The sequence below is a fragment of the Heterodontus francisci genome, chromosome 26 (genome assembly GCF_036365525.1).
Source record: "Heterodontus francisci isolate sHetFra1 chromosome 26, sHetFra1.hap1, whole genome shotgun sequence".
Classification (NCBI taxonomy): domain Eukaryota; kingdom Metazoa; phylum Chordata; class Chondrichthyes; order Heterodontiformes; family Heterodontidae; genus Heterodontus; species Heterodontus francisci.
The window spans coordinates 71,086,087-71,113,891 of record NC_090396.1 but is presented as its reverse complement, the minus strand read 5'-3'; the positions used below and the strand labels follow the sequence as shown (position 1 = coordinate 71,113,891).

General features: G+C 48.5%; 1 protein-coding gene across 2 annotated transcripts in view; it reads right to left on the bottom strand.

The window, feature by feature from the left end:
- The window catches only part of rhbdl3 (rhomboid, veinlet-like 3 (Drosophila)), a 116,254-nt gene that overhangs the window by 26,626 nt on the left and 61,823 nt on the right, over positions 1–27,805 (bottom strand). The window contains exons 4-7 of one of the 2 annotated variants that reach the window (XM_068058532.1): positions 14,412–14,570; positions 5,017–5,241; positions 4,149–4,297; positions 3,225–3,337 (exon numbers count right to left, since the gene is read on the bottom strand). In XM_068058532.1, coding sequence (XP_067914633.1) covers positions 3,225–3,337; positions 4,149–4,297; positions 5,017–5,241; positions 14,412–14,570 — 646 coding nt within the window. The remainder of the gene's footprint in view (positions 1–3,224; positions 3,338–4,148; positions 4,298–5,016; positions 5,242–14,411; positions 14,571–27,805) is intronic. The other variant, XM_068058533.1, reaches the window with a different exon arrangement.

Below are 27,805 nucleotides of genomic sequence, written 5' to 3'. Positions count from 1 at the left end.
CAAGACAACAGAGAATGAAAATCAGACATGACAAACATGCAGGCGCGGAGTTACCTCCTCTACACATCGGACAGAAGGTTAGAGTAATCCCTGCGCAAGTGTCCAAGATCTGTAATGAGACGCAGTCATTCGAGGTAACTACCCTGAATGGAGCGACGTTGAGAAGGAATAGATGTCAGTTGAGAAAGTTATCCAATAGGATCATACCTAACACTCCTGTAGTGTCAAGAAAACATTCGAGTTCACATTCGAGTTCTGAGAATGGAACTAAGAAAGATGACACGTACAACACTCAAGTACAAGATAATTGTCAGTCTGAAGCTACGAATCAAGAGAAAATAATTGACAATTCCAGATGTCAGCAAATTTCACTGTTACCCGATCAGGTCGAGTCAGCAGAGCACCTGTAAGTTTCAGAGACACTTGAATAATGAATGTGAAAGTCCATACATGTGTAAATAAGGTTCACAATTATCCTATTTCATTATAACTTATGTAAATTTCCATTTAAGTAAAGGGGGTATGTTGTATTATTGCTTTGACTTCTTTCATACTGGTTAACATACAACTGAATATGTAAATAGTTTAGTATACATCATCGCAGGAAGTGATGCAAGCTAACATGTGATATAGTAGTTGGAGCAGTGTTAGTCAGCATGTGTATTGAAGAGCTCTCCTGTAATTCTGTTAGACTGTAATAAAGAATCCTTCGTTCAACTTACCAATCACTCTCATAGTGTTTGGTATGTTTCTGTTGAGAACCAAGAACACAATACCACTCAAGTGCAGTACTGGGGGAATGCTGCACTGTTAGAGGTGCCATATCTTGGATGAGATGTTCAATCAAGGCCCATTCTGCCCTCTCATATGGATATAAAAGATCCATGGTGCTGCTTTGAAGAAGACTGTGAGGGGCGGCGGGGAAGAGGGGGCGTTTCTCAGTGTTTTAGCCAATATTTAGCCCTCAACCAACAACATTAAAACTGATTATCTGGTGATGTATCTCATGCTATTTGCGAGATCTTGCTGTGCACAAATTAGAGCCAAACTGGACACATGCCAAAGGCAGCCACTTTAAAATGGAGGATTCCATTGGGGACAGTTAGAGAACATTGGGAAGAGTTGGAGAACATTTGGAAAAGTTTGGGAACAGTTGGAAAACATTGGGAAGGCTTCGAGAAAGCCCTAGGAGAAAATCAAACTAAATTTGGAACATGGGTCTGTTGAATTGGAATTCCTTCCCACCGCACCCCCCCAACTGGGCTTTAAAACTGGACTTGATGAAATATGGGAAAAAACCCCAACCCCCACGGACACTAGTACTGTGAATAAAAGCCAAACCTCAACACAAAACACACAGAGGCAGGCTGCATTCCAAGGGGTCAATTTCAAACATTCCAACATCACAACAGAAACTGATACTGTTAAAGGACTGGAATTTGGGACATTATAATAACAGTGACACAGGATAACTGCCATCATGTAACCCAATTAAGTAATTGGGAGGGCCATTGTCACAACTAACCAGCCCCAGACCACAGCATTCACTCCTGTCAAGACAGGAGAGAAACCTTTTCATGTTATCAGCTCTGGAGCCTGGAATACCTCACCTTGGTGGAGTTCATTATTCTTGGTCATGGAAATAACATCAGCACTGAGTGGATCTGTCTGGACCAGGCAGGTAACAGACGAAAATGATTAAAAGGTGCTAAGTGCTGACCATCCAGCAGGATGGCTTCAGGAGATGTGTTTATGATATTTCGATAAGGATCATCAAAAATAGGACAAGATCGAAGGGTTTGGCACTGCAGTCAAAAAGGAGGGTCAGGAGCGGTCAACCCGGTTCGTGGACCTACAAATTCACACCGGAAGGACCAACCGTGTGGAGGATTGTAAATTATCAGCCAAATCCAAGGGGTATTTGGGGCTGGGAGTTTAAAGCAATTTTAAGTGTAGCAACCAAATCCTGGGAGGGTTTGGGTTTTGAATTGAGTGAGTTTGGGACAGAAATGTGGGGTTTTGCGTGTGGTTTTTTGAAAAACGTATATCTTATAAGTCGTAGTGACTTGTTAAATCGTGGAGGATGTCATGCAGACCCCCACCTGCCAAGAATGAGGCATATTAATTTTTTCATATGAACATTGATTTTAAACTGTTGCTGGAGTGAAGAAATTACTTGTTTGAAGATCACCAGACACTGGGCTGGAATGACATTTGCAGAGTAAGAGATGCTGCTTATGGAGATAAAGGACTATTCCCTGCTCCAATTAACCCAAATGGATTTTGAGCACCAGACATTGAAGGTGTAAGGAAGCGCATTCCAGGCCCTGCTAAGATGATACAATCCACAGAGCCAGGAATGGTAAAACCGGCTGGTCACATGACTAACTGGCCGGTTCAGGTCTTTTGAACTAGCCACAGGACAGTTTGAATTTAGAAGGCAGTGTGCAACTGAAGCTGAAACAAGTTTGTGGACACTGCCAGACCTGCTGAGTATTTCCAGCACTTCTTGTTCTGTATCAGCACTGAGTGGATCTGTCTGCACCAGGCAGGTAACAGATGAAAGGGATTAAGAGGTGGTAAGCACTGACCATCCAGCAGGATGGCTTCAGGAGATGTGTTTATGATAGTTTGATAAGAATCATCATAAAAAGGACAAGATCGAAGGGTTTGGCACTGCAGTCAAGAAGGAGGGTCAGGAACGGTCAACCTGGCTCTTGGACCTACAAATTCACACTGGAAGGATCAACTGCCTGGAGGATTGTAAATTATCAGCCAAATCCAAGGGGTATTTGGGGCTGGGAGTTTAAATCAATTTTAAGTGTAACAACCAAATCCTGGGAGGGTTTGGGTTTTGAATTGAGTGAGTTTGGGACAGAAACGTGGGGTTTTGCCTGTGATTTATCGAAAAAGGTTTATCTTATAAGTTGTGGTGACTTGTGTGTTTGGGTGGGAGCTGAGGTTAAATCGTGGAGGGATTTAAGTCAGATTAACCAATCAAGGGGTCGTGCGGTGTCCTTTAAATTAGTTTAGAGGTTTGTTAGGTTTTGATAAACAAGTTTGTGATTTGTGACTGTACAATTTGTCCTTTATAAAAATCCTAAAGTCAAGAACCATCTGTAAGGGGGGGGGGAAACGGGAGTGGGAACTTCTTACAGGTCTCAACATCAAACGCTATTGGGACACCGAGTGCCCCCAGCTTGTGGTTTTTCTCAAACCGTTACCTGCAAGTACTCCAGCGAGGTAGACAAAGCTAATGCGGAGAGCGCCGTGTACCATCTCGAGCGGAACTCCAACCAGGAGCTGCAGCACCACATTGAAACCCAGGTGCTCGACCCTGAAACAAAGAACTTGCACAGTCACCGTCGGAATGCACCCTTCATCAAAAGCCTCACCTCCTGGCGGGATCATTAATAACTGAACGGCTAGGGAATCCATCGATTCCATAGGGCATTGATGGGGTATGCCCCCCACCCCCCAGCAACAACAACCACTGGCATTTATATAGCACCTTTAACATAGTAAAACATCCCAAACCACTTCACAGGAGTGTTAACAAACAAAGGTTTGGGGAAATCTATTCGAATGGTAACAGTGACGAGGGACTTCATTCTGTGGAGAAACTGGAGACGCTGGGATTGTTCTCCTTTAGAGCAGAGAAGGTTAACGGCAGCGTTAATAGAGGTGTTCAAAAATTTTAAAGGCTTTTGATTGAATAAATAAGGAGAAACTGTTTCCACTGTCAGCAGGGTTGGTAACGAGAGGACACAGATTTAAGGTAATTGGCAAAAGAATCAGAGACAACTTAAGGTGAATTTATTTGACACAGTGAGTTGTTGTGATCTGGAACGCGCTGCCTGAAAGGGCGGTGGAAGCAGATTCAATGGTAACTTTCAAAAGGGAATTGGATAAATACTTGAAAAGGAAAGTTTTTGCAGGGCTATGGAGAGTGGGGTTAATTGGATAGCTCTTTCAAAGAGGCAGCACAGGCATGATGGGCTGAATGGCCTCCTTCTGTGCTGTAACTATCATTACAATCATTCCAACTGTAAGACTGACACTAAATTGTGTTGTTCGTGCAGCCTGATGCGGAATGCAGATCCCAGATCTGACGTCATATAAGCAGTCAGTCTGCAGCAGTTACTCACCCAACGTGCATGAAGATGTAGCTGAGGTAGCGCCAGACCTGACTGCGAAGCTGGGGCTGATAGACCAGCGGGTTGTTCAAATATGATGGGTGTGTGATCTGTAGCACCCACTTCTCCAGGACCAGCCCATAATAAATGAAGACGGCAATCTGTTGAATACAGTTCAGATCAGATACATTACACGACTGCCTGCTCACTCTGCGATGTCAACACTGAGCAGATACTTCAAAAGAAGGAAAGAGCTAGTATTTATTAACAGTGCCTTTCAGAACCTCGGAACATCCTAAAGCTCTTTAAAGCCAATGAAGTACTTCTGATGTGTAGTCACCGTAGGACAAAGGGGTGTTAAAATACGAGAGGGGGGAGGGGAGGCAGAGGAAGGGAATTCTAGAGCTGAAGACATAGCTGCCAGTGAGGGAGTGATTAAAATCAGGGCCGCTCAACAGGCCAGAATTGGAGGAGTGCAGGGATCTCGGAGGGTTTTACGGCTGGAGGAGGTTACAGAGATAGGGAGGGGAGAGGCTATCAAGAGATTTGAAAATAAGGATGAGAATTTTAAATTTGAGGCGTTATCAGACCGGGAGCCAATGTAGGTCAGTGAGCACAGCGGGTGATGGGTGAATGGGGTTGAGTCTGAGTTAGGATACGGGCAGCAAAGTTTCAGATAGGGTGCAAGCTGAGAGGCCAGCAGTGCATTGGAATAGTCCCATCTGGAAGTAAGAAAGGCATGGAGGATGGTTTCAGCTGGTTTGAGCTGAAGCAGGGGTACAGTTGGGCGATGTTACGGAGGTGGAAATAGATGGCCTTGGTGATGTTGAGGATGTTGCCGAAAGCTCCCTCTGATTCGTCGAATGCAATCGCTACTCGCCTCCAGAATGGTGATAGTGATCATAAACCAGGGCGGAGGGCAGCAGGTGTAACTGTCGTAGTACCACTTGCGGTCCAGCCCCCGGGGCAGGGTCTCGTAGGCGATGTGCCGGATGAATCGCTGGGACAGGGTGAGGCCGGTTTCCTCCAGGAGTGAGTTGGCACGGAGACGGCGGTTTCCCAGATGGATCGCATGGCGGAAGCTGTTGGACCGTTTGTTGCTCATCTGGTTAAAAACAAAACACCACATGTGGGGAGTGAATTAATTTTTAGGCCTCCTGCCTGACCCAAACAAGGCTGTAATACCCTGAAAATGGCAAGTGTTTACCCATCGCCCCATTGCCATGGCAACATTCCCTCATGCTGACCACTGGGCAGTCAGAGCAGCCCCATGAGACAGGTATTAGATCTGTTTATTCAGGATCCACTGTATGTAGGACGATAATGCTTTACAGCCAATGAAGTGCTTTTTGAAGTGTCGTCATTGTTACAATGTAAGAAACATTGCAACTAATTTGTGCACAGCAAGCTCCCAAAAACAGCAACGCGATAATGAGCAGACAATCTGTTTTCTGTGATGTTGGCTCAGGGCTAAAGATTATACAGGATACTGGGAAGAATGCCTCTGCTGTTCTTGAAGGAGTGGCCTTGGGATCTTTTACATCCACCTGGGAGGGGAGACGAGGCCTCAGTTTAACATCTCATCCAAAACACAGCACCTCCACCAGTGCTGCACTACCTCTGTATTGTAGTGGGAGCGCCAGCCTGGATTTTGTACTCAAGTCTCCAGAGGGAGACTTGAATCCACAACCTCCTGACTCAGGAGGTAAGAGTGCTACCACTGAACCAGGCCCAGACAACCTTTTAAATAGTCAATCCTCACCAATCATAAAACACGCTCCCAATAGACTGGGTGCTTTAATCTGAATGTCAATGAAAAGTATTGCTGTGCTTCCATCAATCTGATCAATTCACATAACATTCACCGGAGCCTTTCCCCCATCTGATTCACAGTGTTAATTCCTTCAGCCAGCTGTGAAATGAGAAAGTAATGTTCAGCACATCTGTACGAGCTGCAGACAATTTGTTGAGTGGTGTTTACAGTTTTCATTACTCTGTTCGATTTCTAGACCATTGGCTGGAAACTGTGGACCAATTTCTGCTACACTGAACTTCCCATTCTGTTAGTTTGAGAATTTGAATTAAATTGACAAAAGCTGGTCGCAGTAAAACTGACCAGTGAAGCTATCGGATTGTCCTATGAGCTCCAGTGGTTTACTCATGGCCTTTAGGGAAGGAAATCTGCCGTCCTTACCAGTCTGGCCTGTAAGTGACTCCAGTACCACACCAACGTGGTTGACTTTTAATGAGGCAATGGAGAGAGTGGATGAGGGGAGTGCAGTTGATGTTGTGTACCTAGGCTTTCAAAAGGTGTTTGATAAAGTACCACATAATAGACTTGTTAGCAAAATTGAAGCCGATAGCTCATCGCCATCTTCAGCAATGTACTCAAGTGACAGCCAAGAGTTTGTGCTCAAGTTTCTGGAATGGGATTATGAACCCACAACTTTCCAACTCAAAAGGCAGGAGTGACTGACTACTGGCTGAGCCATGGCTGACACTGTAAGCCATTTGTGCTTTAGTATCAAGTATGTAGTTTCTACAGGGCAGCCCGCTGTTCGCAAACTGATAGCGCAGATCCTCTGGCTCTGCTTGCTTCCTGGAGAAGCTGGTCACACCCACATCATCACTGACACACTCTCGGACACGCTCAGTTGACTCCATTGGTCAGCTGAATGACCCCACACAGCAAACAAAGAAAATAATACATTGATGATGGCGCGGGGGCTTTGGGAAAGTGGAAAGCTGCAAGTTCCATCCCACAGGGTTCAGACCCCAATCTCTGAGAGGGAGGCTACCCTCCTGGAAACTGCTGACTGAGTGGAAATGGCTGAGGTCTGGCAGTGGGTTGTCAGGCTGCAGTTAGTGCCCAGAATGTTGTTGGGGGGGTGGAGGGGGGGAACAGAGGTCCATCCAGCCAAGTAAACTCCTAGATCACGCATTGTTCCTAGCAGCTGCTCCTGATCCCCTGGGGAAATGGTGGGGAGGGGCAGCCTCTGTGCTGTGGTTACAATCAGGGTGACTGCCTCCCTCTCAGCCTGTAGTATACCTTCAACATTTGAAGAATGTTGGTGTACTCACTCAGCAGCTGGTTATTGGTGCTAAAGGCAAAAATTACTGGCTTTCAGCTCTATGTTCGGCTCATTGGGAAAGTTGTAAAGAGTCACAGACCTTTCACATGGCCCTGACCCAGTGCAGTTTCCTGCTATCAGCTGGAAAGTGACTTTTAACTGATATCACACTCTGCGCCATCAGTCCCAGCCTCTTCGGCTCCCAGTGGATTGGAATGAGATTGTTAACATTTGAAATGTGATATGGAATTGATCAATTGGTGGGGAGTTTCTCTGTGAATGAAATATTACAGAGTTTGAAAAATAATCTTGTCTCTCAGTTGCATGGTGTTTACATATAAAATAATGGATACTGGGTATTTTTTTTTTGGCGGGGGGATTATATACAGAATAACAGATGCCCGGGAGTGAGTTACAGACTGGAATCTTAATCGAGGTGTTTGGGGGGGTTACATAATATTACATAGAATATAAAGCGCAGAAACAGGCCATTCAGTCCAACTAATCTGTACTGGTGTTTATACTCCACACGAGTCTCCTCCCATTCCATTAACCTCACCTCCACCTTTCAGCATATCTTTCTCTCCTGTACTTGTCTAGTTTCTATATTAAAGTACCTAAGCTATTTGCCTCAACCACTTGTTGTAGTAGTGAGTCCTACATTCTAACCACTCTCTGGGTAATGACATTTCTCCTTATTTCCCTGTTGGATTTATTATTAACTATCTTGTATTTATGGCCCTTAGTTTTGTGTTCCCCCACAAGTGGAAATATTCTTTCCACATCTACCCTGTCCAACCCATTTGTGATTTTAAAGATCTCTATCAGATCTCCTCTTTTCTAAAGATAAAAACTCTAACCTGTTTAATCTTTCCTAATATCTCTCAGTTCTACTACCATCCTTGTAAACACAGGGAGGTATTTGGTGCTACATTCAGGCTAAAGAGCCTTTGAGGTGCTCAAGATGTGGTCTTTAGATAAAATGACGATTTAGCCTGTATTTTGTGCGAGACACCAGCTTGGTAAAGGAGTTGAAGTCACTGCCAGGAATGGTGCTTGGAGGCTTGTTAATCAGATGATTTCCACTTAAAATTGCCGCTCGTGCTCATTAACGAGGCTGCACAACATTTTGCTGGCTAGTGTTTCAACTGATGCCCTCTCCTCACAGTGACCAGCTATTTGAGAGTAAACACGCTGTTGATGGTGATTTCAAGTGTTACTTAAAGGGATACTCACCATTCCATGGTCACTGCTGCTGGAGCTGTGAAGACATTGGGACATTTTCTGGGACACATTGTCAAGACTTCACCAACACTCCAGCAGCATTTATTCTGGAAAATTCTCTGAGGACTTCACCTAAAAAGAGTAAAAGTTCTGCTACTCCACCTTACAGGAGTCACCAGGAGAAAGGGACTGCTTGGTCATGGACATCTTGCTAGGGATCGCTGCTGCTCTGGATGAGGAATGGGAAGAATATGAGGCCAGGCAGAGCAGCACTGGGTGCTGCAGGAGAAAGGGACAGGAGGGCGAGGGGGACTCCTTCCCCTCTTCCTCTGGACTTCCTCCACCAGGACCTCCATCTGAGAATCTGTGCACCCTCTTCCTCGATCCCTGAGCCATCCAGCAATGTGCTGCTGTGTGTCAGCCAGAACAGTCCACACCTGCAGTGGAAGTGTGTTCGAGGAGTTCACGTGCACTGCTCCACAAAAACTGTATCTAATCAGCACTCGAATGCTAAATCTGCAGGTTTCTGGTTTCACACCTCCAGACAGCTTCCAATTATGGTAATCAGTAACTCAGACCAACATTGTGCGCTACATCCAGGCTTTTGAACAAGTGTGTCTTATTAGCACTGCACCCATTTAGCACCTGTTTTCACCTTTTGGCCAAAATAACCCCATAGACAGTTTATACTGTGATTGTTTATTTTCTTTTAGTAATGTGATAATCTGGAGAAAGATCCAAAAGTGAAAGCTGAAATGTAGAAAAGTGATGAACAGCCAAGTACCTTAAAGAACCTAATATCATCACAGCACCTGAAATGTTAAACTAAAGGTTAGGCTACTGCTAGTGAAGAAAATCAGAACTTTGGCATGACCTAAAGAACTTGCATTTCTATAGTGCCTTTCATGACTTGAGGACACCCCAACGTGCTTCACAGCCAATGAAATACTTTTTGAAGTTTAGTCACTACGCGGCAGCCAATTTGCGCACAGTAAGATCCCACAAACAGTGATGTGATAATGACCAGATAATCTGTTTTTTATTGTTTCTGATTGAGGGATAAATATTGACCCCAGGATACTGGGGAGAACTCCCCCACCCCCCCCGCCCGCACTCTGCTTCATCATGGGATCCTGTACATCCCCCTGAGGGGGCAGACAGGGCCTCAGGTTAACCTCAGGTACGCCTGGGATGAACTTGCCCAGCACAGGCCAGGAACAAACCCAGGATTGTCCCGATCCTTATGGTTCACCACCAGCCTCTTATTTTCACTCTTCCTTTATTACCCAGGTATTCGAGTTCCCCTCCCCTGCCTCATTCAGTCACATCCCAGTGAGGTAAAGTCCTTGAATAGCAGAGAGAAGATCCAGCCAGTGATATTATTCCTGGAATGAAACTTATACCCAGGCAGTCGCTGCCAATTGTTGTTATTTTCCCCTGTCTCGGAGTTACACTGAGACAAAAGGTTCACTGGGCATCACTGAGTTAAGGCCTGGCATCATTTGGCAGTAATTCAGGTCAGTTTAACTCTTCACTATTATCTGGATGTGGCTTAAAATGTAACATTGAGGTCAATCAGATGCACAGAATGTGCCTTTCTCACTGCCCCCTGACTGGATCGAAAGGGGCAGGCCACCAATATGATACATGTGACTGTGCTCTACAGTCAGTCCTTGTGTATGGTTGAGGTTACATTGACAGTGGAGTGAGTGAGGAATCTGCTTGCTGTCTCCTTACTCTCAAAGGGCCTCTCTGAGAAAGACACTACTGTCATTAGTTCATAACATAATTACATTACCTCGAGTCATAGCCAGTCGAGTCAAGTCTGCTCTGGAGCTGGTGATTCACCCCGATCAGACCTGTACTGTACCCGGCAGGAAGATCTCTGATAGCCTCGCGCTACTCAGGGATACGATCGCCTACGTACGGGACAGGAGGGTGGACACCTGCCTCATCAGCCTGGACCAGGAGAAGGCTTTTGACAGGATATCGCACACCTACATGATGGACGTGCTTTCCAAAATGGGGTTTGGGGAGGGAATCTGCAATTGGATCCAACTGCTCTACACAAACATCAGTAGCGCAGTCTCAATCAACGGGTGGGAATCTGAAAGTTTCCCGATCAAATCTGGAGTCAGACAGGGCTGTCCTCTCTCCCCGGTCTTGTTTGTTTGCTGTATTGAACCCTTTGCTGAGTCTATTAGGAAGGATGCGGTCATAAGAGGGGTGACAATCCCAGGCAGCGGAGGCACTCAGGTCAAAACCTCCCTGTACATGGATGACGTCGCCGTCTTCTGCTCGGATCCGCTGTCCGTGCGCAGACTGATGAGCATCTGCGACCAGTTCGAACTGGCCTCGGGAGCCAAAGTTAACCACGGCAAGAGCGAGGCCATGTTCTTTGGGAACTGGGCTGACCGATCCTTTGTCCCCTTCACCGTCAGGTCAGATTACCTGAAGGTGCTGGGGATATGGTTCGGAAGTGCCGGGGCGTGCACCAAAACATGGGAGGAGCGAGTAGCCAAGGTACGACAAAAGTTGGGCATGTGGGGGCAGCGATCTCTCTCCATTGTGGGTAAGAACCTGGTCATCAGGTGCGAGGCGCTCACGTTGTTGCTCTACGTGGCGCAGGTCTGGCCCATACCCCACTCCTGCGCCGTGGCAGTCACCCGAGCCATTTTCCGCTTCGTCTGGGGATCTAAAATGGACCGGGTCCGGAGGGACACGATGTTCAAATCTCTGGACATGGGCGGGAAAAATGTACCCAACGTGGCCCTCATCCTGATGACCACCTTCGTGTGCGGCTGCATCAAGCTATGTGTAGATCCCCAGTATGCAAACTCCAAGTGTCACTACGTGCTGAGGTTCTATCTGTCCCCGGTGTTGCGAAGGATGGGCCTGGTCACATTGCCGCGGAACGCTCCGTGCAGTTGGGCGGCGCCGTACCACCTATCCTTCGTGGAGCAGTTTCTGCGGAAAAACACCTTTGACCACCGGTCCATCAGGCAGTGGTCTGCACGGAATGTCCTCAAGGCCCTACGGGAAAAGGAAACGGTGGATCCTGTCGGATGGTTCCCCGAGCAGACCGTCAAAGTCATTTGGCGGAATGCCTCATCACCAGAACTTTCAAACAAGCACCAAGACGTAGCTTGGCTGGTGGTGAGAAGGGCCCTCCCCGTCAGATCCTTCATGCACACCCGAAGTCTCGCCCCCTCCGCACAGTGCCCCCGCGTTGGCTGTGGTGGGGAAGAGACGGTCGCCCACCTCCTCCTGGAATGTGCCTTTGCAAAGCAGGTGTGGAAAGAGATGCAGTGGTTTTTGTCAAGGTTCATCCCAAGCAGCTCTGTAACACAGGAGTCTGTGCTCTACGGGCTGTTCCCAGGGACGCACACCGAGACAAACATCAACTGCTGCTGGAGGACTATCAATTCGGTGAAAGACGCCCTTTGGTCTGCCCGAAACTTGCTGGTCTTCCAGCGCAAAGAGTTGTCCACCACCGAATGTTGCAGACTGGCACATTCCAAGGTCCAGGACTACGTGCTGAGGGACGCACTAAAGCTTGGGGCAGCCGCAGCAAAGGCTCAATGGGGAAAGACCACAGTGTAAGGTTCCCCCACCAAGCTGGACTGAGGGGCTGGAACCATGGGAAGCCCCTCGAACTGTATCGTTAATATTCTCAATTGCTGTAAATGTAAAACTGTAATTGACATGACAATTGTGAAACGGAAGGGTTGGGAAGAAACTCATGACATTATTGAAAGAAACTGATCTCTTTTGCAATGTTTGTATTTTTTCGTGCTGTTTGGAAACTGTTTGGCAATGTAATTTTTACAGATTTTTATGAATAAAGTATATTTTGGAAATAAAAAAATAAAAAATAAAAAATAATTACATTACCTCGTATTATACAGACATATCACAACAACAACAACAACAATGCATTTATTTAGTGCCTTTAAAGTAGTAAAACATTTCAAGGCATTTCACAGGAGTGACATATTTGACACCGAGCCACTTAAGCAGATATTAGAACAGGTGATCAAACGTTTAGTCAAAGAGGTCAGTTTTAAGGAGTGTCTTAAAGGAGGAGAGAAAGAGACGCAACAGCCCTGTAAATTTTTCCCTTCAAGTATTTATCCAATTCCCTTTTGAAAGTTACTATTGAATCTGCTTCCACCGCCCTTCAGGCAGCGCGTTCCAGATCACAACAACTCGCTGGGTTAAAAAGTTTGCTCATGTCACCTCTGGTCCTTTTGCCAATTGCCTTAAATCGAAGATCAGAACTGGGGGAAACACATGAACAGGACAGCCTGTGAAGAGGCTTCTCCAGCCTGACTGAGCTGGTTATAATATATAATATATAAAAACAAGAAATGCTGGAAATACTCAACAGGTCTGGCAGCAACTGTGGAGAGAGAAGCAGAGTTAACGTTTCAGGTCAGTGACCCTTCTTCAGAACTGATGAAAGGTCACTGACCTGAAACATTAACTCTACTTCTCTCTCCACAGATGCTGCCAGACCTGCTGAGTATTTCAAGCATTTCTTGTTTTTATTTCAGATTTCCAGCATCTGCAGTATTTTGCTTTTATATTAATATAATTGAGCTAGTTATAATGCCTGGTCTCTCCTTGAAACGTTAAACTCTCTTTCAGATGCTGATTGACTGCTCTTTATCGCGAACATTTTCTGTTTTCATTTCAGGTTTCTAACATGCACAGTTTGTCTTTTTGTTTTTTTTGTCAAAATACTGCAAAGAATTTTCAGCACAGGAACAGGCCATTCGGCCCAACAGGTGCCAGTGTTTCTGCTACACATGAGCCTCCTCCCACTCCTTTCCATCTCACCCTATCAGCATAATCTTCCATTCCTCTCTCCCTCATGTGTTTATCCAGCTTCCCCTAAATGTATCTATTATTCACCTCAACCACTCCCTGAGGTAACAGGTTCCACATTCTCACCACTCTCTGGAGAAAGAAGATTTTCCTGAATTCCCTATTGGATTTATTACGGACTATCTTACATTTCACAGAATTGTTACAGTGCAGAAGGAGGCCATTCGGCCCATCGTGTCGGCACTGACTCTCTGAAACAGCAATTCCCTCAGTTCCATTCCCCCACCTTGTCCCCATAACCCTGCACATTCTTCCCTTTCATATAACAGTCTAATTTCCTTTTGAATGCTTCAATTGAACCTGCCTCCACCACACTCTCAGGCAGTGTATTCCACTCGCTGTGCGAAAAAGGTTTTCCTCATGTCTCTTTTGCTTTTCTTACCAAATACTTTAAATCTGTGTTGTCTTGTTCTCAATCCTGCCACGAGTGGGAACAGTTTCCCTCTGTCTACTCTGTCCAGACCCCTCATGATTTTGAATACCTCTATCAAATCACCTCTCAGCCTTCTCTTCTCCAAGGAAAACAGTCCTAATTTATGGTTCCTAATTCTGCTCTTGCCTCCGTGGAAACATTTTCTCTATGAGGTAGCTTTTAAGGAAGGTCTTAAAGGAGGAGAGCAAGAGGTAAAAGGCAGAGAGGGGCTTGGGCAGCTGAAGGTTCAGCCGCTGATGGTTGGGCGAAGGAAATCGGGGTGCAGCCAGAGGTGTCAATATTCAGGTGAAATGTTAAACTAAGGCCTCGTCTGCTTATCAAGTAGATGTGATAGATCTCATGGCACAATTGGAAGAAGAGCAGGGGAGTTCTCCCAAGTCTCTTCAGCCAATATCCTTCTCTCAACCATCAGCTCAAAACACATTCATTATAATTCACTGGTAGTGAAGCTCTTTCAGATGCCCTGAGGATATGAAAAGAGGTTTATAAACATAAGTTCTTTCTTTAACTCTTTTCACACTTGGTTTCTGAATTTTACGTGGAAAGATTACATGACTGTGGTGATTTTAATCTTCAGGCTGTTCCAAGAACCATATCCAACGCTCCCGAGATGTTCATCTCTTTCTATGAAGTAATTAGTTTCCACCTCTCACTCACCAGGTTTACAAAATCCTGATAGCAGATCTTCCCCTCAGAGTTGTTGTCTGCCAAAGCCAGAAGCACCTCCAGCTTGTGTGGCTCGAGCTCCGAGCCGTGTGTTTGCAGAAGGTTCCGGAACTTTTCAGTGCTAATATAGCCCGTATTTGCAGGATCAAACTGTCGGAAAGATGAAGAGGACAGAGTATAACACAAAGACACAACAGAGTTCCCCAAAAACCCAGCACAAACGAACCAGAGTCGTCACCCACCTCTCAATACAGTAAAACAAACAGCAAATACATCAGAGATGGACATTAGCATCAAAATAAACAGAGGGAAAGATAATAGAGCAGAATGGTAAGTGTGAGGAATGGTCAGTGTGTGGAATGGTCAGTGTGGGGAACGGTCAGTGTGAGGTATGGTCAATGTGTGGAATGGTCAGTGTGTGGAATGGTCAATGTGGGGAATTGTCAGTGTGAGGAATGGTCAGTGTGAGGAATGGTCAGTGTGGGCAACGGTCAGTGTGGGGAATGGTCAGTGTGAGGAATGGTCAGTGTGTGGAACGGTCAGTGTGGGGAACGGTCAGTGTGAGGTATGGTCAATGTGTGGAATGGTCAGTGTGAGGAATGGTCAGTGTGGGGAATGGTCAGTGTGTGGAATGGTCAATGTGGGGAATTGTCAGTGTGAGGACTGGTCAATGTGAGGAATGGTCAGTGTGGGGAATGGTCAGTATGAGGAATGGTCAGTGTGAGGAATGGTCAGTGTGGGGAACGGACTGTGTGAGGAATGGTCAGTGTGAGGAACGGTCAGTGTGGGGAACAGACAGTGTGGTGAACAGACTGTACAAGGAATGGTCAGAGTGGGGAATGGTCAGTGTGAGGAATGGTCAGTGTGGGGAATGGTCAGTGTGAGGTATGGTCAATGTGTGGAATGGTCAGTGTGAGGAATGGTCAGTGTGGCGAATGGTCAGTGTGAGGTATGGTCAATGTGTGGAATGGTCAATGTGAGGAATGGTCAGTGTGGGGAATGGTCAGTGTGGGGAATGGACAGTGTGGGGAACAGACTGTACGAGGAATGGTCAGAGTGGGGAATGGTCAGTGTGAGGAATGGTCAGAGTGGGGAATGGTCAGTGTGGGGAATGGTCAGTGTGAGGAATGGTCAGTGTGAGGAATGGTCAATGTGGGGAATGGTCAGTCTGAGGAATGGTCAGTGTGAGGAATGGTCAGTGTGAGGAATGGTCAGTGTGAGAAATGGTCAATGTGGGGAATGGTCAGTGTGAGGTATGGTCAATGTGTGGAATGGTCAATGTGGGGAATGGTCAGTGTGAGGAATGGTCAGTGTGTGGAATGGTCAGTGTGAGGAATGGTCAGTGTGGGGAATGGTCAGTGTGAGGTATGGTCAATGTGTGGAATGGTCAGTGTGAGGAATGGTCAATGTGGGGAATGGTCAATGTGGGGAATGGTCAGTGTGTGGAATGGTCAGTGTGAGGAATGGTCAGTGTGGGGAATGGTCAGAGTGGGGAATGCTCAGTGTGAGGAATGGTCAGTGTGAGGAATGGTCAGTGTGGGGAATGGTCAGTGTGGGGAATGCTCAGTGTGAGGAATGGTCAGTGTGAGGAATGGTCAGTGTGAGGAATGGTCAGTGTGGGGAATGGTCAGTGTGAGGAATGGTCAGTGTGGGGAATGGTCAATGTGGGGAATGGTCAGTCTGAGGAAAGGTCAGTGCGGGGAATGGTCAGTGTGTGGAATGGTCAATGTGAGGAATGGTCAGTGTGGGGAATGGTCAGTGTGGGGAACGGACAGTGTGGGGAACAGACAGTGTGGGGAACAGACAGTGTGGTGAACAGACTGTACGAGGAATGGTCAGAGTGGGGAATGGTCAGTGTGAGGAATGGTCACTGTGGGGAATGGTCAGTGTGAGGTATGGTCAATGTGTGGAATGGTCAGTGTGTGGAATGGTCAATGTGGGGAATTGTCAGTGTGAGGAATGGTCAGTGTGAGGAGTGGTCAGTGCGAGGAATGGTCAATGTGGGAATGGTCAGTGTGAGGAATGGTCAATGTGGGGAATTGTCAGTGTGAGGAATGGTCAATGTGAGGAATGGTCAGTGTGGGGAATGGTCAGTGTGGGGAACAGACAGTGTGGGGAACAGACAGTGTGGGGAACAGACTGTACGAGGAATGGTCAGAGTGGGGAATGGTCAGTGTGAGGAATGGTCAGTGTGGGGAATGGTCAGTGTGGGGAATGGTCAGTGTGAGGAATGGTCAGTGTGAGGAATGGTCAATGTGGGGAATGGTCAGTCTGAGGAATGGTCAGTGTGAGGAATGGTCAGTGCGAGGAATGGTCAATGTGGGGAATGGTCAGTGTGAGGTATGGTCAATGTGTGGAATGGTCAGTGTGAGGAATGGTCAATGTGGGGAATGGTCATTGTGAGGAATGGTCAGTGTGTGGAATGGTCAGCGTGAGGAATGGTCAGTGTGGGGAATGGTCAGTGTGGGGAATGCTCAGTGTGAGGAATGGTCAGTGTGAGGAATGGTCAGTCTGGGGAATGGTCAGTGTGAGGAATGGTCAGTGTGGGGAATGGTCAGTGTGAGGAATGGTCAGTGTGTGGAATGGTCAGTGTGGGGAATGGAATGTGTGAGGAATGGTCAGTGTGAGGAATGGTCAGTGTGTGAAATGGTCAATGTGGGGAATGGTCAATGTGGGGATAGGTCAGTGTGAGGAATGGTTAGTGTGGGGAATGGTCAGTGTGGGGAACGGTCAGTGTGAGGAATGGTCAGTGTGGGGAATGGAATGTGTGAGGAATGGTCAGTGTGAGGAATGGTCAGTGTGTGAAATGGTCAATGTGGGGAATGGTCAATGTGGGGATTGGTCAGTGTGAGGAATGGTCTGTGTGGGGAACGGACAGTGTGGGGAACAGACTGTACGAGGATGGTCAGAGTGGGGAATGGTCAGTGTGAGGAATGGTCAGTGTGGGGAATGGTCAATGATGGGAATGGTCAGTGTGAGGAATGGTCAGTGTGAGGAATGGTCAGAGTGGGGAATGGTCAGTGTGTGGAATGGTCACTGTGGGGAATGGTCAGTGTGTGAAATGGTCAGTTTAAGGAATGATCAGTGTGAGGAATGGTCAGGGGGGGAATGGTCACTGTGGGGAATGGTCAATGATGGGAATGGTCAGTGTGAGGAATGGTCAGTGTGAGGAATGGTCAGAGTGGGGAATGGTCAGTGTGGGGAATGGTCACTGTGGGGAATGGTCAGTGTGTGAAATGGTCAGTTTGATGAATGATCAGTGTGAGGAATGGTCACTGGGGGGAATGGTCAGTGTGTGGAATGGTCACTGTGGGGAATGGTCAGTTTGAGGAATGGTCAGTGTGGGGAATGGTCTGTGTGAGGAATGGTTAGTGTGTGGAATGGTCACTGTGAGGAATGGTCATTGTGAGGAATGGTCAGTGGGGGGAATGGTCAGTCCAGGGATGGTCAGTGTGAAGAATGGTCAGTGTGAGGAATGGTCAGTCCAGGAATAGTCAGTGTGGGGAATGGTCAGTGCGAGGAACGGTCAGTGTGGGGAATGGTCAGTGTGAGGAATGGTCAATGTGTGGAATGGTCAGTGTGTGGAATGGTCAGAGTGGGGAATGGTCAGTGTGAGGAATGGTCAGTGTGGCGAATGGTCAGTGTAAGGAATGGTCAGTGTGGGGAATGGTCAGTGTGAGGAATGGTCAATGTGTAGAATAGTCAGTGTGTGGAATGGTCAGAGTGGGGAATGGTCAGCGTGGGGAATGGTCAGTGTGAGGAATGGTCAGTGTGGGGAATGGTCAGTGTGGCGAATGGTCAGAGTGGGAATGGTCAGTGTGAGTAATGGTCAGTGTGGCGAATGGTCAGTGTGAGGAATGGTCAGTGTGGGGAATGGTCAGAGTGGGGAATGTTCAGTGTGAGGAATGGTCAGTGTGGGGAATGGTCAGTGTGTGGAATGGTCACTGTGAGGAATGGTCAGTGTGAGGAATGGTCAGTGGGGGGAATGGTCAGTCCAGGAATGGTCAGTGTGAAGAATGGTCAGTGTGAGGAATGGTCAGTGTGGGGAATGGTCAGAGTGGGGAATGGTCAGTGTGAGGAATGGTCAGTGTGGGGAATGGTCAGTGTGTGGAATGGTCACTGTGAGGAATGGTCATTGTGAGGAATGGTCAGTGGGGGGAATGGTCAGTCCAGGAATGGTCAGTGTGAAGAATGGTCAGTGTGAGGAATGGTCAGTCCAGGAATAGTCAGTGTGGGGAATGGTCAGTGCGAGGAACGGTCAGTGTGGGGAATGGTCAGTGTGAGGAATGGTCAATGTGTGGAATGGTCAGTGTGTGGAATGGTCAGTGTGAGGAATGGTCAGAGTGAGGAATGGTCAGTGTGAGGAATGGTCAGTGTGAGGAACGGTCAGTGTGGGGAATGGTCAGTGTGAGGAATGGTCAATGTGTGGAATGGTCAGTGTGGCGAATGGTCAGTGCGAGGAATGGTCAGTGTGGGGAAAGGTCAGAGTGGGGAATGGTCAGTGTGAGGAATGGTCAGTGTGGGGAACGGACAATATGGGGAACGGTCAGTGTGGGGAATGGTCAGTGTGGGGAATGGTCAGTGCGAGGAAAGGTCAGTGTGGGGAATGGTCAGAGTGGGGAATGGTCAATGTGTGGAATGGTCAGTGTGGGGAATGGTCAGTGCGAGGAATGGTCAGTGTGGGGAATGGTCAGAGAGAGGAATGGTCAGTCCAGGAATAGTCAGTGTGGGGAATGGTCAGTGTGAGGAATGGTCAGTGTGAGGAATGGTCAATGTGTGGAATGGTCAGTGTGGTGAATGGTCAGTGCGAGGAATGGTCAGTGTGGGGAATGGTCAGAGTGGGGAATGGTCAGTGTGAGGAATGGTCAGTGTGGGGAACGGTCAATGTGGGGAACGGTCAGTGTGAGGAATGGTCAGTGTGGGGAATGGTCAGTGTGGGGAATGGTCAGTGTGAGGAATGGTCAGAGTGGGGAATGGTCAGTGTGAGTAATGGTCAGTGTGGCGAATGGTCAGTGTGAGGAATGGTCAGTGTGGGGAATGGTCAGAGTGGGGAATGGTCAGTGTGAGGAATGGTCAGAGTGGGGAATGGTCAGTGTGAGTAATGGTCAGTGTGGCGAATGGTCAGTGTGGGGAACGGTCAGTGTGAGGAATGGTCAGGATGGGTATGGGTCACTGTGGGGAACGGTCAATGTGAGGAATGGTCAGTGTGGGGAATGGTCAGTGTGTGGAAGAGTCAGTGTGTGAACTGGTCAGTGTGAGGAATGGTCAGTGTGAGGAATGGTCAGTGTGGGGAATGGTCAGTGTGTGGAATGGTCTGTGTGTGAACTGGTCAGTGTGAGGAATGGTCAGTGTGGGGAATGGTCAAAGTGGGGAATGGTCAGTCTGACGAATGGTCTGTGTGTGAACTGGTCAGTGTGAGGAATGGTCAGTGTGAGGAATGGTCAATGTGGGGAATGGTCAGTGTGAGGTATGGTCAATGTGTGGAATGGTCAATGTGTGGAATGGTCAATGTGGGGAATGGTCAGTGTGAGGAATGGTCAGTGTGAGGAATGGTCAATGTGGGGAATGGTCAGTGTGAGGTATGGTCAATGTGTGGAATGGTCAGTGTGAGGAATGGTCAGTGTGAGGAATGGTCAATGTGTGGAATGGTCAGTGTGAGGAATGGTCAGTGTGAGGAATGGTCAATGTGTGGAATGGTCAGTGTGAGGAATGGTCAGTGTGAGGAATGGTCAATGTGTGGAATGGTCAGTGTGAGGTATGGTCAATGTGTGGAATGGTCAGTGTGAGGAATGGTCAGTGTGGAGAATGGTCAGTGTGGGGAATGGTCAATGTGGGGAATGGTCAGTCTGAGGAATGGTCAGTGTGGAGAATGGTCAGTGTGGGGAATGGTCAATGTGGGGAATGGTCAGTCTGAGGAATGGTCAGTGTGATGAATGGTCAGTGTGAGGAATGGTCAATGTGGGGAATAGTCAGTGTGAGGTATGGTCAATGTGTGGAATGGTCAGTGTGGGGAATGGTCAGTGTGAGGTATGGTCAATGTGTGGAATGGTCAGTGTGAGGAATGGTCAGTGTGAGGAATGGTCAATGTGGGGAATAGTCAGTGTGAGGTATGGTCAATGTGTGGAATGGTCAGTGTGGGGCATGGTCAGTGTGAGGAATGGTCAATGTGGGGAATGGTCAGTGTGAGGTATGGTCAATGTGTGGAATGGTCAGTGTGGGGCATGGTCAGTGTGAGGAATGGTCAATGTGGGGAATGGTCAGTGTGAGGTATGGTCAATGTGTGGAATGGTCAGTGTGAGCAATGGTCAATGTGGGGAATGGTCAGTCTGAGGAATGGTCAGTGTGAGGAATGGTCAGTGTGCGGAATGTTCAATGTGCGGAATGGTCAGTGTGAGGAATGGTCAGTGTGAGGAATGGTCAATGTGGGGAACGGACAGTGTGAGGAATGGTCAATGTGGGGAACGGACAGTGTGGGGAACAGACAGTGTGGGGAACAGAATGTACGATGAATGGTCAGAGTGGGGAACGGACAGTGTGGGGAACGGTCCGTGTGAGGTATGGTCAGTGTGAGGAATGGTCAGTGTGAGGAATGGTCAGTGTGCGCAATGGTCAATGTGGGGAATGGTCAGTGTGGGGAATGGTCAGTGTGAGGAACGGTCAGTGTGTGGAATGGTCAGTGTGGGGAACGGTTAATGTGGGGAACGGTCAGTGTGAGGAATGGTCAGTGTGGGAAATGGTCAGTGTGGGGAATGGTCAGTGTGAGGAACGGTCAGAGTGGGGATGGGTCACTGTGGGGAACGGTCAGTGTGAGGAATGGTCAGTGTGAGGAATGGTCAGTGTGGGGAATGGTCAATGTGAGGAATGGTCAGTGTGGGAAATGGTCAGTGTGAGGAATGGTCATTGTGGGGAATGGTCAGTGTGAGGAATGGTCAGTGTGGGGAATGGTCAGTGTGTGGAATGGTCAGTGTGAGGAATGGTCAGTGTGATGAATGGTCAGTGTGAGGAATGGTCAGTGTGAGGAATGGTCAGTGTGATGAATGGTCAGTGTGAGGAATGGTCAATGTGGGGAATGGTCAATGTGGGGAATGGTCAGTGTGGGGAATGCTCAGTGTGTGGAATGGTCAGTGTGAGGAATGGTCAGTGTGATGAATGGTCAGTGTGAGGAATGGTCAATGTGGGGAATGGTCAATGTGGGGAATGGTCAGTGTGGGGAATGGTCAGTGTGAGGAATGGTCAGTGTGAGGAATGGTCAATGTGGGGAATGGTCAGTGTGAGGTATGGTCAATGTGTGGAATGGTCAGTGTGAGGAATGGTCAGTGTGAGGAATGGTCAGTGTGGGGATGGTCAGTGTGAGGAATGGTCAGTGTGAGGAATGGTCAATGTGGGGAATGGTCAGTCTGAGGAATGGTCAGTCCGAGGAATGGTCAGTGTGAGGAATGGTCAGTGTGCGGAATGGTCAATGTGCGGAATGGTCAGTGTGTGGAATGGTCACTGTGAGGAATGGTCATTGTGAGGAATGGTCAGTGGGGGGAATGGTCAGTCCAGGGATGGTCAGTGTGAAGAATGGTCAGTGTGAGGAATGGTCAGTCCAGGAATAGTCAGTGTGGGGAATGGTCAGTGCGAGGAACGGTCAGTGTGGGGAATGGTCAGAGTGGGGAATGGTCAGTGTGAGGAATGGTCAGTGTGGCGAATGGTCAGTGTAAGGAATGGTCAGTGTGGGGAATGGTCAGTGTGAGGAATGGTCAATGTGTAGAATAGTCAGTGTGTGGAATGGTCAGAGTGGGGAATGGTCAGCGTGGGGAATGGTCAGCGTGGGGAATGGTCAGTGTGAGGAATGGTCAGTGTGGGGAATGGTCAGTGTGGCGAATGGTCAGAGTGGGGAATGGTCAGTGTGAGTAATGGTCAGTGTGGCGAATGGTCAGTGTGAGGAATGGTCAGTGTGGGGAATGGTCAGAGTGGGGAATGTTCAGTGTGAGGAATGGTCAGTGTGGGGAATGGTCAGTGTGTGGAATGGTCACTGTGAGGAATGGTCAGTGTGAGGAATGGTCAGTGGGGGGAATGGTCAGTCCAGGAATGGTCAGTGTGAAGAATGGTCAGTGTGAGGAATGGTCAGTGTGGGGAATGGTCAGAGTGGGGAATGGTCAGTGTGAGGAATGGTCAGTGTGGGGAATGGTCAGTGTGTGGAATGGTCACTGTGAGGAATGGTCATTGTGAGGAATGGTCAGTGGGGGGAATGGTCAGTCCAGGAATGGTCAGTGTGAAGAATGGTCAGTGTGAGGAATGGTCAGTCCAGGAATAGTCAGTGTGGGGAATGGTCAGTGCGAGGAACGGTCAGTGTGGGGAATGGTCAGTGTGAGGAATGGTCAATGTGTGGAATGGTCAGTGTGTGGAATGGTCAGTGAGAGGAATGGTCAGTGTGGGGAATGGTCAGAGTGGGGAATGGTCAGTGTGAGGAATGGTCAGTGTGGGGAACGGTCAATGTGGGGAACGGTCAGTGTGGGGAATGGTCAGAGAGAGGAATGGTCAGTCCAGGAATAGTCAGTGTGGGGAATGGTCAGTGTGAGGAATGGTCAGTGTGAGGAATGGTCAATGTGTGGAATGGTCAGTGTGGTGAATGGTCAGTGCGAGGAATGGTCAGTGTGGGGAATGGTCAGAGTGGGGAATGGTCAGTGTGAGGAATGGTCAGTGTGGGGAACGGTCAATGTGGGGAACGGTCAGTGTGAGGAATGGTCAGTGTGGGGAATGGTCAGTGTGGGGAATGGTCAGTGTGAGGAATGGTCAGAGTGGGGAATGGTCAGTGTGAGTAATGGTCAGTGTGGCGAATGGTCAGTGTGAGGAATGGTCAGTGTGGGGAATGGTCAGAGTGGGGAATGGTCAGTGTGAGGAATGGTCAGAGTGGGGAATGGTCAGTGTGAGTAATGGTCAGTGTGGCGAATGGTCAGTGTGGGGAACGGTCAGTGTGAGGAATGGTCAGGATGGGTATGGGTCACTGTGGGGAACGTTCAATGTGAGGAATGGTCAGTGTGGGGAATGGTCAGTGTGGGGAATGGTCAGTGTGTGGAAGAGTCAGTGTGTGAACTGGTCAGTGTGAGGAATGGTCAGTGTGAGGAATGGTCAGTGTGGGGAATGGTCAGTGTGTGGAATGGTCTGTGTGTGAACTGGTCAGTGTGAGGAATGGTCAGTGTGGGGAATGGTCAAAGTGGGGAATGGTCAGTCTGACGAATGGTCTGTGTGTGAACTGGTCAGTGTGAGGAATGGTCAGTGTGAGGAATGGTCAATGTGGGGAATGGTCAGTGTGAGGTATGGTCAATGTGTGGAATGGTCAATGTGGGGAATGGTCAGTGTGAGGAATGGTCAGTGTGAGGAATGGTCAATGTGGGGAATGGTCAGTGTGAGGTATGGTCAATGTGTGGAATGGTCAGTGTGAGGAATGGTCAGTGTGAGGAATGGTCAATGTGTGGAATGGTCAGTGTGAGGAATGGTCAGTGTGAGGAATGGTCAATGTGTGGAATGGTCAGTGTGAGGAATGGTCAGTGTGAGGAATGGTCAGTGTGAGGAATGGTCAATGTGTGGAATGGTCAGTGTGAGGTATGGTCAATGTGTGGAATGGTCAGTGTGAGGAATGGTCAGTGTGGAGAATGGTCAGTGTGGGGAATGGTCAATGTGGGGAATGGTCAGTCTGAGGAATGGTCAGTGTGGAGAATGGTCAGTGTGGGGAATGGTCAATGTGGGGAATGGTCAGTCTGAGGAATGGTCAGTGTGATGAATGGTCAGTGTGAGGAATGGTCAATGTGGGGAATAGTCAGTGTGAGGTATGGTCAATGTGTGGAATGGTCAGTGTGGGGAATGGTCAGTGTGAGGTATGGTCAATGTGTGGAATGGTCAGTGTGAGGAATGGTCAGTGTGAGGAATGGTCAATGTGGGGAATAGTCAGTGTGAGGTATGGTCAATGTGTGGAATGGTCAGTGTGGGGCATGGTCAGTGTGAGGAATGGTCAATGTGGGGAATGGTCAGTGTGAGGTATGGTCAATGTGTGGAATGGTCAGTGTGGGGCATGGTCAGTGTGAGGAATGGTCAATGTGGGGAATGGTCAGTGTGAGGTATGGTCAATGTGTGGAATGGTCAGTGTGAGCAATGGTCAATGTGGGGAATGGTCAGTCTGAGGAATGGTCAGTCTGAGGAATGGTCAGTGTGAGGAATGGTCAGTGTGCGGAATGTTCAATGTGCGGAATGGTCAGTGTGAGGAATGGTCAGTGTGAGGAATGGTCAATGTGGGGAACGGACAGTGTGAGGAATGGTCAATGTGGGGAACGGACAGTGTGGGGAACAGACAGTGTGGGGAACAGACTGTACGATGAATGGTCAGAGTGGGGAACGGACAGTGTGGGGAACGGTCAGTGTGAGGTATGGTCAGTGTGAGGAATGGTCAGTGTTGGGAATGGTCAGTGTGAGGAATGGTCAGTGTGCGCAATGGTCAATGTGGGGAATGGTCAGTGTGGGGAATGGTCAGTGTGGGGAATGGTCAGTGTGAGGAACGGTCAGTGTGTGGAATGGTCAGTGTGGGGAACGGTTAATGTGGGGAACGGTCAGTGTGAGGAATGGTCAGTGTGGGAAATGGTCAGTGTGGGGAATGGTCAGTGTGAGGAACGGTCAGAGTGGGGATGGGTCACTGTGGGGAACGGTCAGTGTGAGGAATGGTCAGTGTGAGGAATGGTCAGTGTGGGGAATGGTCAGTGTGGGAAATGGTCAGTGTGAGGAATGGTCATTGTGGGGAATGGTCAGTGTGAGGAATGGTCAGTGTGGGGAATGGTCAGTGTGTGGAATGGTCAGTGTGAGGAATGGTCAGTGTGATGAATGGTCAGTGTGAGGAATGGTCAGTGTGAGGAAAGGTCAGTGTGATGAATGGTCAGTGTGAGGAATGGTCAATGTGGGGAATGGTCAATGTGGGGAATGGTCAGTGTGGGGAATGCTCAGTGTGTGGAATGGTCAGTGTGAGGAATGGTCAGTGTGATGAATGGTCAGTGTGAGGAATGGTCAATGTGGGGAATGGTCAATGTGGGGAATGGTCAGTGTGGGGAATGGTCAGTGTGAGGAATGGTCAGTGTGAGGAATGGTCAATGTGGGGAATGGTCAGTGTGAGGTATGGTCAATGTGTGGAATGGTCAGTGTGAGGAATGGTCAGTGTGAGGAATGGTCAGTGTGGGGATGGTCAGTGTGAGGAATGGTCAGTGTGAGGAATGGTCAATGTGGGGAATGGTCAGTCTGAGGAATGGTCAGTCCGAGGAATGGTCAGTGTGAGGAATGGTCAGTGTGCGGAATGGTCAGTGTGCGGAATGGTCAATGTGCGGAATGGTCAGTGTGTGGAATGGTCACTGTGAGGAATGGTCATTGTGAGGAATGGTCAGTGGGGGGAATGGTCAGTCCAGGGATGGTCAGTGTGAAGAATGGTCAGTGTGAGGAATGGTCAGTCCAGGAATAGTCAGTGTGGGGAATGGTCAGTGCGAGGAACGGTCAGTGTGGGGAATGGTCAGAGTGGGGAATGGTCAGTGTGGCGAATGGTCAGTGTAAGGAATGGTCAGTGTGGGGAATGGTCAGTGTGAGGAATGGTCAATGTGTAGAATAGTCAGTGTGTGGAATGGTCAGAGTGGGGAATGGTCAGCGTGGGGAATGGTCAGTGTGAGGAATGGTCAGTGTGGGGAATGGTCAGTGTGGCGAATGGTCAGAGTGGGGAATGGTCAGTGTGAGTAATGGTCAGTGTGGCGAATGGTCAGTGTGAGGAATGGTCAGTGTGGGGAATGGTCAGAGTGGGGAATGTTCAGTGTGAGGAATGGTCAGTGTGGGGAATGGTCAGTGTGTGGAATGGTCACTGTGAGGAATGGTCAGTGTGAGGAATGGTCAGCGGGGGGAATGGTCAGTCCAGGAATGGTCAGTGTGAAGAATGGTCAGTGTGAGGAATGGTCAGTGTGGGGAATGGTCAGAGTGGGGAATGGTCAGTGTGAGGAATGGTCAGTGTGGGGAATGGTCAGTGTGTGGAATGGTCACTGTGAGGAATGGTCATTGTGAGGAATGGTCAGTGGGGGGAATGGTCAGTGGGGGGAATGGTCAGTCCAGGAATGGTCAGTGTGAAGAATGGTCAGTGTGAGGAATGGTCAGTCCAGGAATAGTCAGTGTGGGGAATGGTCAGTGCGAGGAACGGTCAGTGTGGGGAATGGTCAGTGTGAGGAATGGTCAATGTGTGGAATGGTCAGTGTGTGGAATGGTCAGTGCGAGGAATGGTCAGTGTGGGGAATGGTCAGTGTGAGGAATGGTCAGTGTGGGGAACGGTCAATGTGGGGAACGGTCAGTGTGGGGAATGGTCAGAGAGAGGAATGGTCAGTCCAGGAATAGTCAGTGTGGGGAATGGTCAGTGTGAGGAATGGTCAGTGTGAGGAATGGTCAATGTGGGGAACGGTCAATGTGGGGAACGGTCAGTGTGAGGAATGGTCAGTGTGGGGAATGGTCAGTGTGGGGAATGGTCAGTGTGAGGAATGGTCAGAGTGGGGAATGGTCAGTGTGAGTAATGGTCAGTGTGGGGAACGGTCAATGTGGGGAACGGTCAGTGTGAGGAATGGTCAGTGTGGGGAATGGTCAGTGTGGGGAATGGTCAGTGTGAGGAATGGTCAGAGTGGGGAATGGTCAGTGTGAGTAATGGTCAGTGTGGCGAATGGTCAGTGTGAGGAATGGTCAGTGTGGGGAATGGTCAGAGTGGGGAATGGTCAGTGTGAGGAATGGTCAGAGTGGGGAATGGTCAGTGTCAGTAATGGTCAGTGTGGCGAATGGTCAGTGTGGGGAACGGTCAGTGTGAGGAATGGTCAGGATGGGTATGGGTCACTGTGGGGAACGTTCAATGTGAGGAATGGTCAGTGTGGGGAATGGTCAGTGTGGGGAATGGTCAGTGTGTGGAAGAGTCAGTGTGTGAACTGGTCAGTGTGAGGAATGGTCAGTGTGGGGAATGGTCAGTGTGTGGAATGGTCTGTGTGTGAACTGGTCAGTGTGAGGAATGGTCAGTGTGGGGAATGGTCAAAGTGGGGAATGGTCAGTCTGACGAATGGTCTGTGTGTGAACTGGTCAGTGTGAGGAATGGTCAGTGTGAGGAATGGTCAATGTGGGGAATGGTCAGTGTGAGGTATGGTCAATGTGTGGAATGGTCAATGTGGGGAATGGTCAGTGTGAGGAATGGTCAGTGTGAGGAATGGTCAATGTGGGGAATGGTCAGTGTGAGGTATGGTCAATGTGTGGAATGGTCAGTGTGAGGAATGGTCAGTGTGAGGAATGGTCAATGTGTGGAATGGTCAGTGTGAGGAATGGTCAGTGTGAGGAATGGTCAATGTGTGGAATGGTCAGTG